The 18,215-nt window shown below is 41.4% G+C and overlaps 2 protein-coding genes across 3 annotated transcripts in view; both read right to left on the reverse strand.

Moving 5' to 3' along the window:
- LOC112221784 (probable phospholipid-transporting ATPase IIA) overlaps positions 1-6,092 on the reverse strand; it is a 40,153-nt gene extending 34,061 nt beyond the window's left edge. Inside the window, exons 1-4 of the mRNA XM_024384107.2 lie at positions 5,928-6,092; positions 2,371-2,515; positions 725-838; positions 503-611 (exon numbers count right to left, since the gene is read on the reverse strand). Of these exons, the coding sequence (XP_024239875.2) occupies positions 503-611; positions 725-838; positions 2,371-2,515; positions 5,928-5,995 (436 nt within the window). The 5' untranslated portion in view covers positions 5,996-6,092. The remainder of the gene's footprint in view (positions 1-502; positions 612-724; positions 839-2,370; positions 2,516-5,927) is intronic.
- A 367-nt stretch (positions 6,093-6,459) lies between these two features.
- On the reverse strand, positions 6,460-17,750 carry LOC112221785 (sal-like protein 4). 2 transcript variants are annotated; one of them, XM_024384108.1, is made up of 4 exons: positions 17,548-17,750; positions 10,455-12,974; positions 10,005-10,315; positions 6,460-9,207 (listed from the first exon to the last, which is right to left on the reverse strand). In XM_024384108.1, exons 1-4 carry the CDS (start codon positions 17,708-17,710, stop codon positions 8,773-8,775), a joined length of 3,429 nt encoding a protein of 1,142 aa, XP_024239876.1. In that variant the 5' UTR covers positions 17,711-17,750; the 3' UTR covers positions 6,460-8,772. The 2 variants fall into 2 exon arrangements, with proteins under 2 accessions (XP_024239876.1, XP_042159663.1); XM_042303729.1 differs by lacking the exon at positions 17,548-17,750 and adding an exon at positions 15,884-16,077.
- Positions 17,751-18,215: the final 465 nt, after the last annotated feature.

Below are 18,215 nucleotides of genomic sequence, written 5' to 3' on the forward strand. Positions count from 1 at the left end.
AAAAATCCTGGGTAAACAACTGTTTGTTTTTGCCTTTGACAAAGTACTTGCTCAGTTAGAGTAGAACAACAATCTACAGGGATCTCATGCAATTGGCTCTCATACCCCAGACCCCATGCAGCAAGTCACTGGGGGCACTATCATGGAAGCAACCATTCATTTTGTTTATGAGTAAAACAAGCTGCCAGATCAAAGGGGAAAAGTGATGGAAACCACAAGAGGTCTCTAGGATTTTATTGCTGGTAGCATTTTATTCCAAGCCCTCTTATGTGTACACTTTTACATCTCTGCTTTGAATTAAGGCATCACTCCCCTCCCAGTTTAAACAGGACACGACCAACCTTCATACAGTTAACTGGAGACACCCACTATTCAAATTCAACTAGGCATTTATATTCATCTCAATGGTTGCGTCAGGAAATTTGGTGGATTTTGATTTGATGGTATTTATGTTATTGTTCAGTCGGCAGATTGTGTGCAATGACTGAAAATAAATCCTTACCTCTTGTTGAGAGCTTGCTGTAGATCTGTGAATTCACTTCTTTGTCTCGACAATAACATCGGATCTCCTCAACTGCTTCTCTCACGATGGTTATGATCAAAACAAATCCCTGAAAATCAAAAATAAGACAAACCCAGTTAAACATTATTGTATTATTAGCAAGTGAGTAGTGTATCACGTATACACTTAATGCTACATTACTTGAAAAAAAATGCTGCTTACCAAAGGAACCCAGTAGGTGTACAGAGCACCTAGCCTGAGCTCATTGACAAACTGAGAGCACGCCAGGAGCAGAAAGTACAAGTTGAAGAAGTACTTGAACTGATTAAACAGCACCTGAAAACACACAACAGAACAATATGATTTCACATGAACACAAGAACCAATCATCGATGTGTCTTTACACTATAGGAGTACAGTAATATATGCCTGTGATGTTAATCAGGGTCATGTTCAGTAGGCACAAACACATAAAACATCTTGAAACCGAAGACGAAAATAAGCTGTTATTGTTATTTTGTTGCTTGCCATATGGTTCAACAGACATCCACACACAAATACATTCTATATGATACACTACATGACCACAAGGATGTGGACACATGCTTGTCGAACATCTCATTCCAAAATAATGGGCATTAATATGATGTTGGTCCCCCCCTTCGCTGCTATAACAGCCTCCACTCTTCTGTGAAGGCTTTCCACTAGATGTTTGAACATTGCTGTGGGGACTTGCTTCCATTCAGCCACAAGAGCATTAGTGAGGTCGGGTACTGATGTTGGGTGATTAGGCCTGGCTCGCAGTTCCAATTCATCCCAATGGTGTTTGATGGGGTTGAGGTCAGGGCTCTGTGCAGGCCAGTCAAGTTCTTCCACACTGATCTCGACAAACCATTTCTGTATGGACCTCACTTTGTGCACGGGGCATTGTCATACTCAAACAGGGAAGTGCCTTCCCCAAACTGTTGCCACAATGTTGGAAGCACAAAATCGTCTAGAATGTCATTATATGCTGTAGCGTTAAGATTTCCCACCCACAGTCAAGTATAGTTTTAACAGTCACACTACACCTTGGCTGAATTTTATTACCACCAATGTGCAAGATTAGTACAAAGGGAAATCTTGTGTTCTCTCATTGCTACTGTGACAGCATACAACAACAATAATGTGTTTGAGACTTTGACCCGAAAATAATTCCTTGACATTATCTAAAGTAAATAAAAATCATCATACTTTGGAATGCAAAAAAGGACTGGTCTTTGCTTTTGTTTTTCCAAACAAATCTGGACTACTTTTAATGTCCTACCTCATATCCAAAAAAAGCCTATGTTTTAAGACTAGCAAATGTCTGAAAACCTAATTCATAGTAAAATTAGGCTTGAAAAATCTGAAAGGGAAACAAAAACACTCCTTAGTATTTTTGCAGTGGTTTCGCTTCACTTGTAATGACAAAACAATAACGAGACTAAGCAACTAGAGCAGTGGAGGCTGCTGAGGGGAGGATGGCTCATAATAATGGCTGGAACTAAGTGAATGGAAAGGCATCAAACACATAGAAACCAAGTGCTCGATACCATTACATTTATTCCGCTCCAGCCATTACCACAAGCCCGTCCTCCCCAATTAAGGTACCACCAACCTCCTGTGAACTAGAGGCACATAGGCTAAACAACACAGGCTAAACAGCACAGGCTAACAAGACTGCTCATTTGATTAGAATATTTGTTATATCTGAATCTACGGGGTCAGCCCTACTACTCACTAAATATTTACTCCACTTTGCCACTAAACTCTTTCAGGCTTGTTGTGTTGTGAATGAGGAGCAAATTTCAGTTGCAAATTACAGACCCCAAGTCCCTGACACTCACCCCTGGGAGGAAGGTGAAGAAGTTGTACTTCTGGTTGTTAATGACATTCCGGGGGTACCTCTGCTCCCTCTTCTCTGGGTGGCCCAGCCACACTGTCCTCGGCCGGAAGTCCCCCATGCCGCAGCACCTCGACCACGGGCAGCACCTGAGGAACACCAGTGTAGTACATCATTAGGGATGGTTTCCTTGACCCAGGTTAAATGGATACATCAGGATTTTGCCAATAAAGCCCTTTATCTACTTCCCCAGAGTCAGAGAGTCTGCATGCAGTTAGAAAGAAGTTAACTAGCGTTAGCTCAATTGCTAACTAGCGTTAGCACAATGATTGGAAGTCTTTGGTAACTCCTAACTCCTCCTTGTTTCCATGAGTTCATCTGACTCTTGCGAAGCAGATAAAGGGCTTCATTGTCAAAATCCGGAAGTTTCCCTTTAAAGATACACTTTGCAGAAATCGCTCCACCATTTCCTGGTTGCTCAAATTCTAATAGTCCCCTAATTTCTGTTTATTTGACAAAACAAGCAAGTATAGTGTAGAGAATCATTGTACAATCTAAACCGCTGTGAAATATATTTTCCATAACCATATATATATATTTTTTTTCAGATGGTGTACAAAACCGAAAGTAAAAAATGCAAAAACGAAACGTATGAATGGAAAGCATAGAAATAGTGCACATAGAACACATCTACCGCTTCTTAGACTGGCTTTCAATGAGAATGACATACCTATAACTGACATTTCTATGTGAATTTGGTCAGGTTGCCCAAAAAGTTAAATGCACATGCACTTTTTTGGGGCCGTAATTGGGATATTGTCTTTCAACATGAAAATTTAAATAGCTGGTGTGTCTAATGGCACCCTATTCCAGCCCCCTATATCAGCTTTAAGCCTGCTCCAGGACCTCTATTCACAAAAAGTCTCAGAACAGCGCTGATATTGGATCAGTTTTCCATTTAAAATCATAATGATTTTATGGACTTGGGAGGGATCTGATCCTGAATCAACATCCTACTCATAGACGCTTTTGAATACAGACCCTGGACTTAAAAGCATGCTCAATGAAGAAATGCCATAAAAGTATTTTTTTAGTCCAGAACTAGGCCTAATCTGTGTCTGGGAAACTGGCCCTTTTAGAGTTTCCCTCTCACTGAAATGCCACTACAAAAACATGCAAATAATATGTTTCTTTCCTATGGTGGTGAGCAAGGCTTCAGTCAGTCAATAGGACCACAGAGGTGGGCCCCAACTCAGTAAATATTGGCTTCATGTGTTAGGCAGCAAGGTCTTAGTTTCATACACCTTTCTCAAACAAAGCATTCCACTTCATCTAGGCAAGCAGGGCAGCACGTGACCTAATCTTATGGCTGCCATGTGTCATAATGTTCTATGATTTTTACAGATCACATATTCTACACATATCTAGGGGCTGAATACCTGGATAATGAATCCTTGACTGTGGACATAGCTGCGGGAAGTATTTTGGGTAATGCTGATTTTTTTTTAAAACTGCGCTACGGATGGCTATATCGGTCCACTAATAAAGGACTAGTAAAGGCCCAGTGCACTACAAATGTTTTGCAAAAATATAAAATATGAATTTGTATTATTCCGGTTTTTCGGTATAAGTATGCATGAGCAGAAAATAACCCCATACCTACTGTAAAATATGGCGGTGGATCTTTGAAGATATGGGGCTATTTTGCTTCCACTGGTCCTGGGGCCATTGTTAAGGTCAATGGCACCATGAACTTTACCAGTAGAAAGACATTTTCGCCAAAAACCTGGATGCCTCTGCTAGGATGCTGATGCTTCTACCAGCAAAACAATAACCCCAAGCACACATCAAAATCCACAAAGAAATGGTTATTTGACCACAAAATCTAATTTTGCAATGGCCATCTCAATCTCCGGACTTGAACCCAGTTGAAAAACTTTGGTTTGAATTGAAGAGGCCAGTCTATAAGCGCAGACGAAGGATATCAAGCATTTGTACGGAGGAACGGTCTAAGATCCCTCCCAATGTGTTCTCCAATCTCATAAAACATTTCAGAAAAAGGCTCAGTGCCGTTCTCCTCGCAAGGTGAGGTATTGAAAGGTTTTGAAAACAGGGGCGCCAATCATTTTGACCCCTATCTTGAAAAAAAAATGTTTAACAAAATATCTTTCTCTTAGCAATTCAATTAGTATAAAATATAATTTTCCAATCTTTTGGAACATACAATATAGCTCAGTATTTGAATTATTTTATACAGTATTATTTGCTCATCTTTAAGGGTGCCAATAATTTGGGACCTGACTGTATATATTTTGTTGTACATCTTAAACCTACTAATTTGTAATTTATTTCAAATCTAAAATTGAAATGCTCTGACAAGCGCCATCTCTGAGATTGCCCTTTCCTGTCTGATCGGATGATGGGGACATGAGGTGCAAAGGGGATGCCCGGACAGGTGTGCAGGCTAGTCTTGTGTGGCCTGTATTTTGCCAGATGTCCACCAGATGAATACGCGTTTTGTTTTGTCGGGTGTCTATCCCGCATTTTCAGTACTTGCATCACATGTGCTTCGCTTTTCAAGTAGCTAGAAGCAACCTAGTTGGATTCTGTGTGTACTTCCGTTTGTACCATCGCACGGTAAAACAACGCACGAGTTGAAAATATTGAACGCATGCGGTACACAGAACGCACCACAGCCTAGTGCGGCACCCCCAACGTAGCATTGCAGACTGCTCCATTGACAATGAATAACTTCCGCCGGAACACAACGAGTTTGATGCAACTGGTGGACATGAGACGTTAGGCTTTACTTTACAATTGGTGCAACTCTATGACGCAATATTATCATTGCATATATCAGGAAATATCATAAACTTCATACAAGTCGCATCATCATCCGTATTGTGTCCATAGTCAATCATGGTGGTTTGCTGTACCCAGTGCCTTACTTGGACTGAAATATGTGCAGGTACACTGTTTATATTTAGGTGGAGCTCCACAATACTTAACTAATATTCCGAGGTGCAGGTAATCCACTCCGGTGAGCTCCTGCCCAAGTAAATCACTGGCTGTCTCCCAATTCTCATAAGGCCTGCCCTGTCTGGGGCTGGTTCAACGCAATGACACAAAGAATGCCAGTCAGCCACGCTACTTTACCCCACCTTGTGTTTTAGGCATAATGATAGTGTTGTTTTTCCGTTCTATAGGCCTATCTAGTCAAGATAAACAAACAATAGACGATGAATAGTGTAGGCCCACTAGCACCGACAGGGCATTCAGCAACCGGAACAAGGTTGTGTCATCCCTTTCGCTACAATGAAATACTAATTTCGATTACACATTTCCCCAACCAAGGCAAATCCCGTCATTGTGTTATTTTTTTTAATGAAAAATAACATTTATCTTGAACGTTTAGAACGGTTACAATGTAGCGAATCTATTCGTCCGCGGTTTTGTAAACAATTCATTGTTATTAGCCAACGAGCTAAATAACAGCCTAACATCCTCCTAATATCGATGTTCTCATTTCTACTTAGTGTAAATTTATTTTTTTGTTCTTACCCATTCCTGTTTTTATTGTCGTGTCTTTTTTTGTGTCTTACTGGTTGTAAAGGAATATTGTCCGTCATTCCTGCAGCCCCAGTTGACGGTGACGCCAGGCAAACTCCACTTAGCAGTCTCTGCGGGTTGTGACTAGATGGAGTACAGCTATGGACGGAAGTGACTGTCATTCCAAGGTCCACAAATATTGGCCTAGGCTTGTCGAGAGACTGCACTGAATCAGATAACTTGAACCCAGTAGCCAATGCTTGAGTCTTGACCATTTCAAGATAGTGTATCTTAACCCTGCACATGTCAAGAGATTCAAATTGGAATAAGTCTACACCTACAGATGGCCATGGGGCTTTTATCTTTTTTTTTTAACCTTTTTTTTTAAATGGTTGGATAAACTAATTAGGCTACTTATCCATTTGAAGACCACTCTAGGCCTTGATCAGAGGTCACAAAACAGATAGCTTTGATTGTGGGAAGAAAATGAGAACAGACAACATACGGCTAGTTGGAGATGCAAATTAATTTAGTTGATGCAAAATCTGGGACCAAACATTTATTTCTGGGACACATGTGAGATCAACAACCAAACCAACAACTCCAAGAAAGTCATCTGAAGGAGACAAGATGGAAATCAGGGATGTGCACAATGCAAATTAAAGAAAAGTAGCAAGAACAAACCCATGAGGTAATTAATTCCAAATCCCTGCTCTGAGGAGAGAGCAGAGTTACTCCTGTAACTGAAACGCTAACTCTTCCATAGACTGAACTAAATAAATCAAATTCATACAAACAATTAAATAAAACACACGATTTTTAGAGTAATTCATGGCATGCTGGGAACTGACAAAAGAATGCAAACCAAAGTTGGAAAGGTCACCCTGATTTCTATTTTCAGAAAGACCAGAAAGTAACATTTTAGGTGATAAGGAAAAGGATAAGGAAAAGGACATTTACATTGTAAACAAGCCTACACAGGCTCAATTTCTTGAATTGTATAGACAACCTCAAAGCAGTTCTGATGCATGGTTTTACTTTTAAAACAAGGCACAATTTGGTAAATGCATTTCAATGGGGGATGTACAGCAGGATTATAGAGTTAATCTGTGCATTCTGAGTTGTGCAAAGAGTCCAGTGATACATTCATTACTTACACAACTCAGTAGGTTGTGCGAAGAATGAAAGCATATCATTGCTTACTCAAAATGTATCAGAGAGTGAATGTACCCATTGTGTTAACTTTGAGGGTAGGTGGAGGACAAACTAATATCTAAATGAGGTAGAGTGTAGCCCCCAAAGCTCTGGCATCATACACAATATAAATAACAAAACAAAAAGTTTAAGATTCCACAATGGATAAAATAATGTAGAGTCCCAGTCAATGGAGAGAATTATTGAAGTATGTCAAACTTAATAGGGCTGGGAATTGAGTTAAATAGAGTAAAATTCTGAAGTCAATGTTTCCAAGTCCTCAAACTAAGAAAAGATGACAATCGCTGATGTGCACTCTTATATGAAGATCAAGGTCAATGTAAATGAGGGTTTTGACACGTAACCATTAAAATGACAAGCTTACCAAAAGTTTGAAGAAATATAAAGTGCAGGCATGATTGAGAGCATTCAGCATTTTATGGGTTGTGTCCCAAATGGTATTCCTATTCCCTGTACGCTGCACTACTTTTGACCAGGGCCTGTGTATGTAGAGAATATGGTACCATTTGGGACGCAAACCATAGCCTTCAGAACACAACCCACCAAAAGACGCAGAAGCTCTACAAAAAGGAATATTGGGAGCAAAAATATGGAAAAAGTTATCTTGTAAATTAGTGAAAAGAAAACACTTCCGGGAACAATGCAATATGGAAAAATATAGTACCAGTCAAAACACACAGACAAATATAACCGTCATTACAATCTTGTGGTGCTTTAAAAAAAGAAAAAAAAGACACAATATAGCAACAATTCAAATTCAAGCTAGGCACTTGGCATGAGGTTTTTCAGTTTTAGAGAGAAAGGCAAAGAAACTATTGTCTCAGCATCTGTAAACTACCTGGAAACATAATCAACATCCAAAACAGATGACTGAGCAAATCAGTCTGTCTGGATCAAACAAAAGTATATTACACCTGACGGATAACTCTCAGCAGACCACCTCCGAGCATCTGCAGACAACTTGAAATATCAAACACTTTCCTATGAAATATCGTTGCAAGACGGTTGGCCATTTTGAAACTACACACATTTCATAAAATGTATGGCACACAATAGGTCGAGAGCCAAGTAGTTATGTACTGTAGAGGAATCAGGACAACCACTTGTTTATCTGCACTAAAACAATGGTGTCCACAATCGGTTATACACTGAAGCTTTCATAATGCTAGACAAAATCCTACAGGTTCTTCCGTCAAGGAGAGAGACATTCTGAATCAAAGCGGTTTCAAGTAAGCCATACATTCAACTTCAGGATACAAGACTAAAAAGTGTCACAGAAATACCCGCATATATTATGGAGAAAAATATAACCGTAAATACACCTACAGTAGTTTTAGCAACTTCAACTAAAAATAACACTTAAGGGGTGAATTGTTCAAATGAAAAGGGGAAGAGCTGCATCATTTAAGTTACTGAGAGTTCCAACTAGGCTTCGCAAAATAAACAGCAATATGTTCAGCAAGGGTTATGGACTATCTCTTGAAAGTGTTGGAATAGCACGTGTTGTTTGTACCAGTCAAGGACCAAGTGGCAATGTTAGCTAACATTGCTACTATGAATATTCAAAATCCGTACACAATCGACAAAGAAACTATCAGCAAAACAAAAACAGATAAAACTGTTTTGTTCTTCCATTTTACAACTAGTTCACTGCAATTTTCCCTTCCTCCATGAAATGTTGGAACTGAGATCTAGCCACACACTCTGAGCCATTCCTTTCCATCTCTGCCATGGTGGCAGGCAGGCCAGAGTGGGACCCATCCATTTCCATCAGGCCTCCAGTAGAGCAGACCGTAGGACCACCGGCTAGGCTACCAGGCATTCCGCCATTTTGGATCACAGAGATCTCGTTAGTCTTCATGGACAGGCCATTGGTGAAAGCAGCAGTGTACTGGCTCCACAGAGACTGGTCGAAGTTCATCGGCGGAGGAGGACCCAGTTCCCTGGGAGATGGCATCATCTCTGGCATCATGTTGCCAGACTCTGAGCTCATCGCCATCAGGGCCATGGGGTTGTCCAGAGAGAGGCGCTGGCCGCGCCTCGCAGAGCTGTTCCACATGTGAGTTCCAACGTGCACCTAAAACAAGCATGGAATAGATATTACTACAGAAAATGAGGTCACACTTATTTGGATAGTTCCATATAGGTGGTCATACTATTAAACCATCTGTTGATAAGCAAATGCTTGCTAAGGTTAGGGTAACGTTTTAGGTTAGGGCCAGGATTGAGGTAAGGGTTAAGGTTAGGGTTAAGGTTAGGGCTAGTTAATCAAAATGTTGACAATTACTTAACATCCACTTTGGACAATCCAGCCACGTAGGCACATGTGTGCCCAGACCCAGCCACTGGCGAGCCAGGCCAACCCAATCAGATAAAGCAACAACAAAAATGATGCTTTCTACTCATGTTCCAAATAGGACATTTGTCTATTTACCTAAACATACAAACACTATCAGATAGAATTCATACCAAGCAGTGCACTGGAATGACATTCACTCTGATACAAAAATAACTGAAAGCCACTCCCCCAATAATCCATGACTATGACTGCATTGAGGCATATGTCACTGTGCTTCTATGACTATATGCACCATGCCAACACCAACTTAATTTGATCATTTAGCAAAGACAGCTCATCAGGCCTCAAGCTCATAATCCAGTGCATTTATTACAGTCAACACAGCAAAACATTCTCAGACTCATGGCAAAATAGCATGAGATTAGCTATATAAAAAAAAAGCACATTTTACTCTTTGCCCCATGGCAAAATGTTTAGAATTGCAGGAAGTTAGCGGTTTCATACCAGGCCACAGAGTCCATGAAAGACAAAGGCTTTAATAGCACTGCATTTCATTTCTATAAAAAAAGCCTTACCTTGAGGTTGCCTTTAGTGGTGAAGGCCCTGCCACAAATGGTGCAGCCAAAGGGCTTCTCGCCAGTGTGGGTCCTTTCATGGATCTGCAGGGCGCTGGCAGAGGAGAAGTTTTTGCCACAGGAGTTACACAGATGCTGCTTGCTGGATCTACGGTGAGCACTGGAGCCATCCCGTGGCTGCCCTCCCACTCCCTGAGGCATCTGGGAGACAAATAGAGGGCCCATGCCCATTGAGCTCTCTGGGGGAATCTGCCTCTCCAGTTTGACCAGACTGGGAGGCACCCTCATAAAAGGAGGCAAATGGCTGGGAGCTGTTAAGAGAAGAAAAATAAATCCAGTTAATAAACAATAATCAAGATTACTCCCAGTCAACCTATTTTTAAAACCCTACAGGGAATGTGATTGATTTACAATAAAGCACACTCTAACCAATGGGGCTTATATACTTACCATACTCTCTATTAGTGAAGGGTAGGCCAGGCTCTTCTTTGATGTTTCTTTGGGTAAAGCTGGGTGCCGTTAGGTCCAGAGCTCCATTGGCATCCTGAGAGCTGCTGTCAGAGTCCGTTCTAGGCTCATTCCGGGTGTAATCCTCAGGGATGGCTGACTCGGGGGACTTAGCCATGTAGGCAGCAGCCAGTGCGTTGACTGGTGATGAGGAGTGGAAAGAGACCGAGTCTGAGATGTCAGGGCTGCAGCCATTCCGGTACTCATGCTCCCGGATGCACTCGGCGGCTGATGGGGACTCTTTGGGGGGCACTCCATCACACTCCGAGGCAGTGCCGCTTTGGCGTTGCAGGTTGAGAGCCAAGGTGAGGTTCTTCATGTGGTTCTCCTGAGCAGCTATGCTGGAGAACATAGAGGATGGAGGGTCCTGATTAGGTTGGTGTGGTTCCTCAGAGAAAGATGGTGCGAGAGAATCTGAGGTGTCGGTTGGCTTTTCTTGAGAGTCAAGCTCTGCGTCTTGGTCTACCATGCACTCAAAGCCGTTGGTGTCCATGGACTTCTCGTCAGGCAGAGAGGAGTCAATTTCTTCCAAGCCCTCGAGCTGGGTCTCTGGCATGGGGGTGTTAGGGATCTGGCCTCCCATGTGCATGCGGATGTGCTGCTGAAGAACCACCGCATTGGTGAACTTCTTCTGGCAGATGGGGCAAGAGTGCTGCATCTTGAGGGGCGTGTTTGCCCGATGAACACCGTAATGAGCTTTGAGGTTGCCATTGGTGGAGAAGGCACGTCCACAGATCTTACACTTGTAGGGCCGCTCGCCCGTATGCGTACGGTAATGCATCTTCAAGGAGCTCTGGCAGCTGAGCACCCGGTGGCAGATGTAGCACTCGTTTGGGTCATTGGTCCTCTTTTCCAGTCCATCCACCATTTGCTGTAGTTTGGCAGTTTCAGAGCTGTTGTGGTCGCCAGGAAGGCCTTTGCCATTCATGTGATGCAGCGCTCCCATTAGCTCTTTAGATACCTGGTGGTCCTGATCAGAGCCCATTTCGTGATTGAACATGTTTGAGGAAATTGACACGCAGTCACCTCCCGATGACGCTCTTTGGGAGAACGGGTCACTCCTGAAACAATCAAATGAAGGCTTGAACCCCTGCAGTACTGATGGGTGGAAACCTGGAGATGGGAGGCCGAGCATTGGCTTCATGTCCACCATGTTGGATTCTTCAATGGGCATTGACATGCCGTAGGGGATGCCGCTGCTGGTGGGAATGTTGTCAAGGTGTTCCGGCACAGGATGTGGGTTCATCCTGATGTAAGGGTACTTCTCCTTGTGTCTTTGGAAATGCACTTTGAGGTTTCCTTTGGTTGTGAAACGGTTTCCACATATGTTACATTTAAATGGTCTTTCTCCAGTGTGCGAGCGCAAATGGATCTGGAGTGCGCTGTCATTCCCAAACGTTTTCCCACAGTATTTACATTTGTGCTTGTACATGCTGTCGCCACCAGACCCATTTTTAGACTCAGGCATATTTGGGATCTTGCTCTTTACTTTCTTAGAGGGATCCATCCCTGATGAGAGGCTAGTGAGGGGACTTTGGTAGACCACAGAGCCTGTTGAATGAGGCAGTATCGCTGGTAGGTGGTTGGCCATGTCTGGGAGCCCCTTCAACATATCGGCTTTGAAGGGCATCGGCCCCATGCCTCGAGCCAGTGAGGTGGGAATGCCATTGGACAGAGGTAGTTTACCCTGTTTGAGGGACTCTAGCGAGAGGCTCTGGTTGCCAGTCCTCTTGCCGATCAGGGCTGCTGCAGCAGAGAGCTGCTGGGAGAGATGAACTCCTAAGGCTTTGAGGGGGTCGACTGCTGCCCCTAGGGCCGAGTGGAGGCTCTGTGGAGCCATCATTGACACTTGGATACGGATCTGCTCAGTCAGTTGGATCTGCTGGAGCTGCTGCTGCTGGAGGGCCACTAGCTGTTCCAGGATCACAGGGATGGCTTGCAAGGCTTCCTGGGAGGCCTGTGGAGACTTGCAGTTGTTCAAACCACTGTTCGATGAGTGCTGAGTGACAGCCACTTTGGTGCCAGGCATGGACTCCAAGGTGACATTTGAATCTTGGGGTTTGGATGAGGCTTGGTGCTGATGGCAACTCATCTCAGGCCTGGGACTGTCAGACATCTCCACCTGGTCTTGTTTGGATGGTTGTTCCTCACTGTTTGATTTTGGTTCTTCCTCCATCCTTTCCATAGACACTGCATTGGACTTTGACAGAGTATTACTGCTGGACTGGCAGTCACTGTGGTCTTTCTGAAAGTCACTCTGTGAGAAGTCATCTGGTACTTCTCTCCCCTCTCCATCTTTCATGATGACCATCTCATGACTTTTAGTGCAATTATTCTGATGTTTTAAAAACTCCGCCTCATCGATGAATTCAGCACAACATTTGTTGCAGACCTTCATCTCATCCATTCTAAACCTCTTCACCTCATTCCCATTCTCTTCAGTTTGACCGTCTTGTAGAACACCTGTAATGATAATAGTAGGGAAATGTCAAGTTAAAAATAATAAACCAACGAGTATAAATTAATTAATTACAGCCTGGATATAATTAAAATAGAATTTAAAATTCAAGAGATGTACTTATACTGCCTATCATTTAGAGTTATTTTTCAAGATAGTGGTAGTGTGTGTATATATTTTTTTATACACACACAAAAGTTTGGAAACATCTACAAGGGTTTTTCTTTATTTTACTATTTTCTACATTGTAGAATAATAGTGAAGACATCAAAACTATGAAATAACACATATGGAATCACGTAGTAACCAAAAAAGTGTTAAAAGGATTGTTCACCCCCCCCCCCAATTTTCATATTTTATACATATTCTTGATACCATTTGAAAGGAAACACTGAAGTTTGTGGAAATTAAAAATGAATTTAGGAGAACATAGATCTCATAAAAGATAATACAAAGGAAAAGAAAACATGCGTTTTTTTTGTACCATCATCTTTGAAATATAAGAGAAAGGCCATAACGTATTATTCCAGCCCAGGCACAATTTAGATTTTGGCCACTAAATGGCAGCAGTGTATGTGCAAAGTTTTAGACTGATCCAATGCGTATCATTGCGTATCTGTTCAAAATGTTGTATTAAGACTGCCCAAATGTGCCTAATAGGTTTAATACTTTCAAGTTCACAATTGTGCACACTCAAATAATAGCATGGTATTCTTTCACTGTAAATTGGACAGTGCAGTTAGATTAACAATAATTTAAGCTTTCTGCCCATATAAAACATGTCTATGTCCTGGGAAATTATCTTGTTACTTACAACCTCATGCTAATCACATTAGCCTACATTAAACGTCCCGTAGGGGATACCGATCCCGTAGAAGTTAAATAAAACCAAATATATTTTATATTTGAGATTCTCCAAATTCTCCACCCTTTGCCTTGACAGCTTTGCACACTCTTAGCATTCTCTCAACCAGCTTCACCTGGAATGCTTCTCCAACAGTCTTGAAGCAGTTCCCATTTATGCTGAGTACTTGTTGGCTGCTTTTCCTTCACCAACTCATCCCAAACCATCTAAATTGGGTTGCGGTAAGGTGATTGTGAAGGCCAGGTCATCTGATGCAGCACTCCGTCAATCTCCTACTTGGTCAAATAGCCCTTACACAGCCTGGATGCGTATTGGGTCATTGTCCTGTTGAAAAACAAATGATATGATATTGGGACTAAGCGCAAACCAGATGGGATGGCGTATCACTGCAGAATGCTGGTTAAGTGAGCCTTGAACTCTAAATAAAATCACTGACAGTGTCACCAGCAAAGCACCCCCACACCTCCATGCTTCACGGTGGGAACCACACATGCGGAGATCATCCAGTCACGTACTTTGCGTCTCACAAATACACGGTAGTTAGAACCAAATATCTCAAATTTAGACTCAGATCAAAGGACAGATTTCCTAATGCCTAATGCCCATTGCTTGTGGTTCTTGGCCTAATCAAGTCTTCTTATTGGTGTCCTTTAGTAGTGGTTTATTTACAGCAATTCAACCATGAAGGCCTGATTCACACAGTCTCCTCTGAACAGTTGATGTTGAGATGTGTGTTACTTGAATTCTGTGAAGCATTTATTTGGGCTGCAATTTCTGAGGCTGGTAACTAATGAACTTATCCTCTGCAGCAGAGGTAACTCTGGGTCTTCCTTTCCTGCGGCGGTCCTCATGAGAGCCAGTTTCATCTTAGTGTTTGATGGTTTTTGCAACTGCACTTGAAGAACCTCTCAAAGTTCTTAATTTTTCAGATTGACTGACCTTCATGTCTTCAAGTAATAATGGACTGTCTTTTCTCTTTGCTTACTTGAGCTGTTCTTGCCACAATATGGACTTGTTCTTTTACCAAATAGGGCTATTTTGTGTATACCACCGCTACCTTGTTATAACACAACTGATTGGCTCAAATGCATTAAGGAAATAAATGCCACAAATTAACATTTAACAAGGCACACCTTTTGAAATGCATTCCAGGTGACTACCTCATGATGCTGGTTGAGAGAAGGCAAAGTGTGGCTCCTTTGAAGAATCTAAAATAACACTTTCAGTTACCACATGATTCCATATGTGTCCTTTCATAGTTATGATGTCTTCACTATTATTCGACAATGTCGAAAAACCCTGGATTGAGGTGGTGTGTCCAAACATTTGACTGCTACTATATACACACACTCAAGGTGGTATTCAAATACTTCAATAAATAATGAGGTTAATATAGATTATAAATTAATATTGCTTGGTGGGCAAAACTTGAATCAGTCATTTACATTCATGAAAAACCTTTCTCAATCACATTTCCAGTCAATGCATTGATTTCGTGCAATTTGGGCTCAGTGCACTACTGCCAGCAGAGGGCAACATCTGACAAAAACACCAGGGGCAAGCAACCAATGTCTTTTTATTTATTTTAGTCATTTAACCTTTACTTAAAAAGGCAAGTCAGTTAAGAACAAATTCTTATTTACAATGACGCCCTGGGAACAGTGGGTTAACTGCCTTGTTCAGGGGCAGAACGACCTATTTTTACATTGTCAGCTCGGGGATTCGATCTAGCAACTTCTGTTACTAGCCCTAATCACTTGGCTACCTGCCGCCCCTGTCTCATGTAGGATTAAAAAAATAAGACCAGCCTGTCTTTCCTGACACTCATTTCATTTTAGAAACTTAAATGACTCCCGATAACAAGCATACTTTATTATAAGGACATGTAAAACCAATATTCATTGTGTGGGCCTGTAATATGCCTGAATTTGCCACAATAATTCAAGTCTGCGAATTATGGTGTGAAATATAAACAAAGATCTATACGACCTGTACTTGAATTTAACACCATGTCAATATAAAACAAAACGACTGTGTACCTATACTCACAATAATCAGTCAGAACAGTGGCTTCATATAAAAGACATCCATCGATTTGCCTGTAAAACCCAGAAATGATCCGGGGCAATCGTCTCGCACATCAACTTCTCAATTTACATGAAAAGTCAATTCTAGCAAAATGGGACTGGAATAAATAAGTGATGATTTTTATTTGTCTGCCGACCGAGTCCATTTCGCAACCAGTCGCATTGTCAAAAGCTAACGTACTCTCTGTGGGGTAGACCATCTGTCTGCATCCTTCCAGCGAAACTGTTGCTGCCCTTGTTAATCGCTCACCAGGCAACTGGAATCGGGTGGAAAAAAATGGCAAATGGCATTGTATTCCGAATCCGTTCATTGTCAAACAAATTTGCAATGCTGTTGCAGTGAATAAAGTAATAGGCAGAGGGAGGAGAACGTTACCTTTAAGATTTTACTATGCAAAAAAGTGGGCGATTTTCAGAGACGAAACTAATCAAGAACCCGCAAAATTAAGGGGAAGCAAGTAAAAAAAAAAAAATCATTTCTAAATAACAAGACTGACTTTCCCCACTTGTGTCAAGTAAAATAAATCACATGACCACTTGGTGGCGCATAAATTGTATCAGATCACGTAAAATTCAATATGGCACGAGGTGAAACTACACAAGGATGCCACTTAATGAGAGTACATTGATAACCTGTATTAAATGGAACGTAACTATTCTCAGATCAAAAAAACACCGACAAGAAGTTATCGAACATATGCACACTCCCAATAAAGCAGCGTAGCCTACATGTAAGTAGAATCAATAGAATCATTCATAAAGTTAATTACTATGGCATGCCTACATGGCAACACAAGCCGCACCGCCAACCCTTGCTTGCTTACAAACCTACCACTGCCCCCCTTCCCCCTTTAAATCAGCTTACTTCTGAGTCACATTTCATACCACACTGTTTGGAACCTTTTAGAAAATTGCCCCCAAAATACACTGCATCAAACACTGACAAAAGTACAACGTTATGCCATGTATTTGAGCACAAATTAAAAACTTCTACAGTCCAAAGCAGGAGAAACACCACATGCAATCAAATTCTGATGCGGAACATGGATAGTTCTTCAATTAGGCCTATGTGAAAATATCAAAAGACGTGCAACTGATTTCTCTACAATTACCTTTTTAATAATCTAAAATACAGCCAAACATTAACATTCTAAATAGCCTACAGCAATAACGTTGGTAGTCACCCAACTATTCCAGTTTCGTATTCCATTGGTAACATTTTCGAGAAACTTAACTCAAAGTTAAGGCATCATGTCGTTTACAGTGGGCTTTGACTCTATTCAACAAAACGCAATCGATTGATCAATTGATGTTCAAACAGATTAAACCGTATTTTATTCATACGAATAATCACGAATAAACGCAAAAGGTTTTCAAACAAGAAACCCGCTTACACAATTTCAAAAAGTCAACTGTATATTGGCAAAAATGGTAACTTCAAACTCGCAGGCTTATTAAAAAAAAAAAATGCATGGTCAGTTCCAAGGGTCATGCTCCAGCCAGGTCAAAGTGCGAGGAGAAACAATGAATAACTTTCCAAATAAAAATGTTGCTACCTTGCAACATTGGATAAACGTAACCCTGCGCGACTCTTTCCAAAAGTAGTTTAACAGTCCAAAAACTCACCATTTTCTGACGAACCGGGCTCATCGGAATTGATTTGCTGTGGCTTAGCTTGCTTGCGCCTCGACATGGTGCAACCATCGGGAGCAAATAGTAACGCAATTTTCGTCCCTTCTTTACAAATTCTTCGGGTTGTAAAATTAGCCCCTGAAGTAGAAATGCGCATGTCAAAGGAATTATTATTATCAATAATGCATTGCGATGTATCATGGTCCTCTGACAGCTGATTGGCTCCACTCCAAGTGCTTACACTTTATTCAAATAGGGCCCATTGATGAGAATAGCAGAATGCCAAGGGGGCGGGAGATGCGATACTAGTGGATGGGCAACAATGGGGAGGGAGGTAAAGGAGTTACAGAACTACAAAATCTGCTATACTGTATATATGGAAATATTGTAACTTCGATCATCATTTCATTCAATTTAGTTTGTTTAGGGTACACATTAAAGTGTATTTCATCATGTAGAACATTTTGAAAAACCTTTTTGAGAAATTAATAATCCCTTGCAGAGATTTTACTTCATATTAATCTGTCATTTTCTTCCAATGTCCAGTCAAATATGTTGTTTATGATCCATAAACCCTGCACTCTATCCTTTGCATTGTGATCTAGGTGAGCTGAATGAAAAAGTATTGTGAAATTGTAAAATTTTTAAAAAATCATTAAGAT

Source organism: Oncorhynchus tshawytscha, linkage group LG22 (genome assembly GCF_018296145.1).
Source record: "Oncorhynchus tshawytscha isolate Ot180627B linkage group LG22, Otsh_v2.0, whole genome shotgun sequence".
Taxonomy (NCBI): domain Eukaryota; kingdom Metazoa; phylum Chordata; class Actinopteri; order Salmoniformes; family Salmonidae; genus Oncorhynchus; species Oncorhynchus tshawytscha.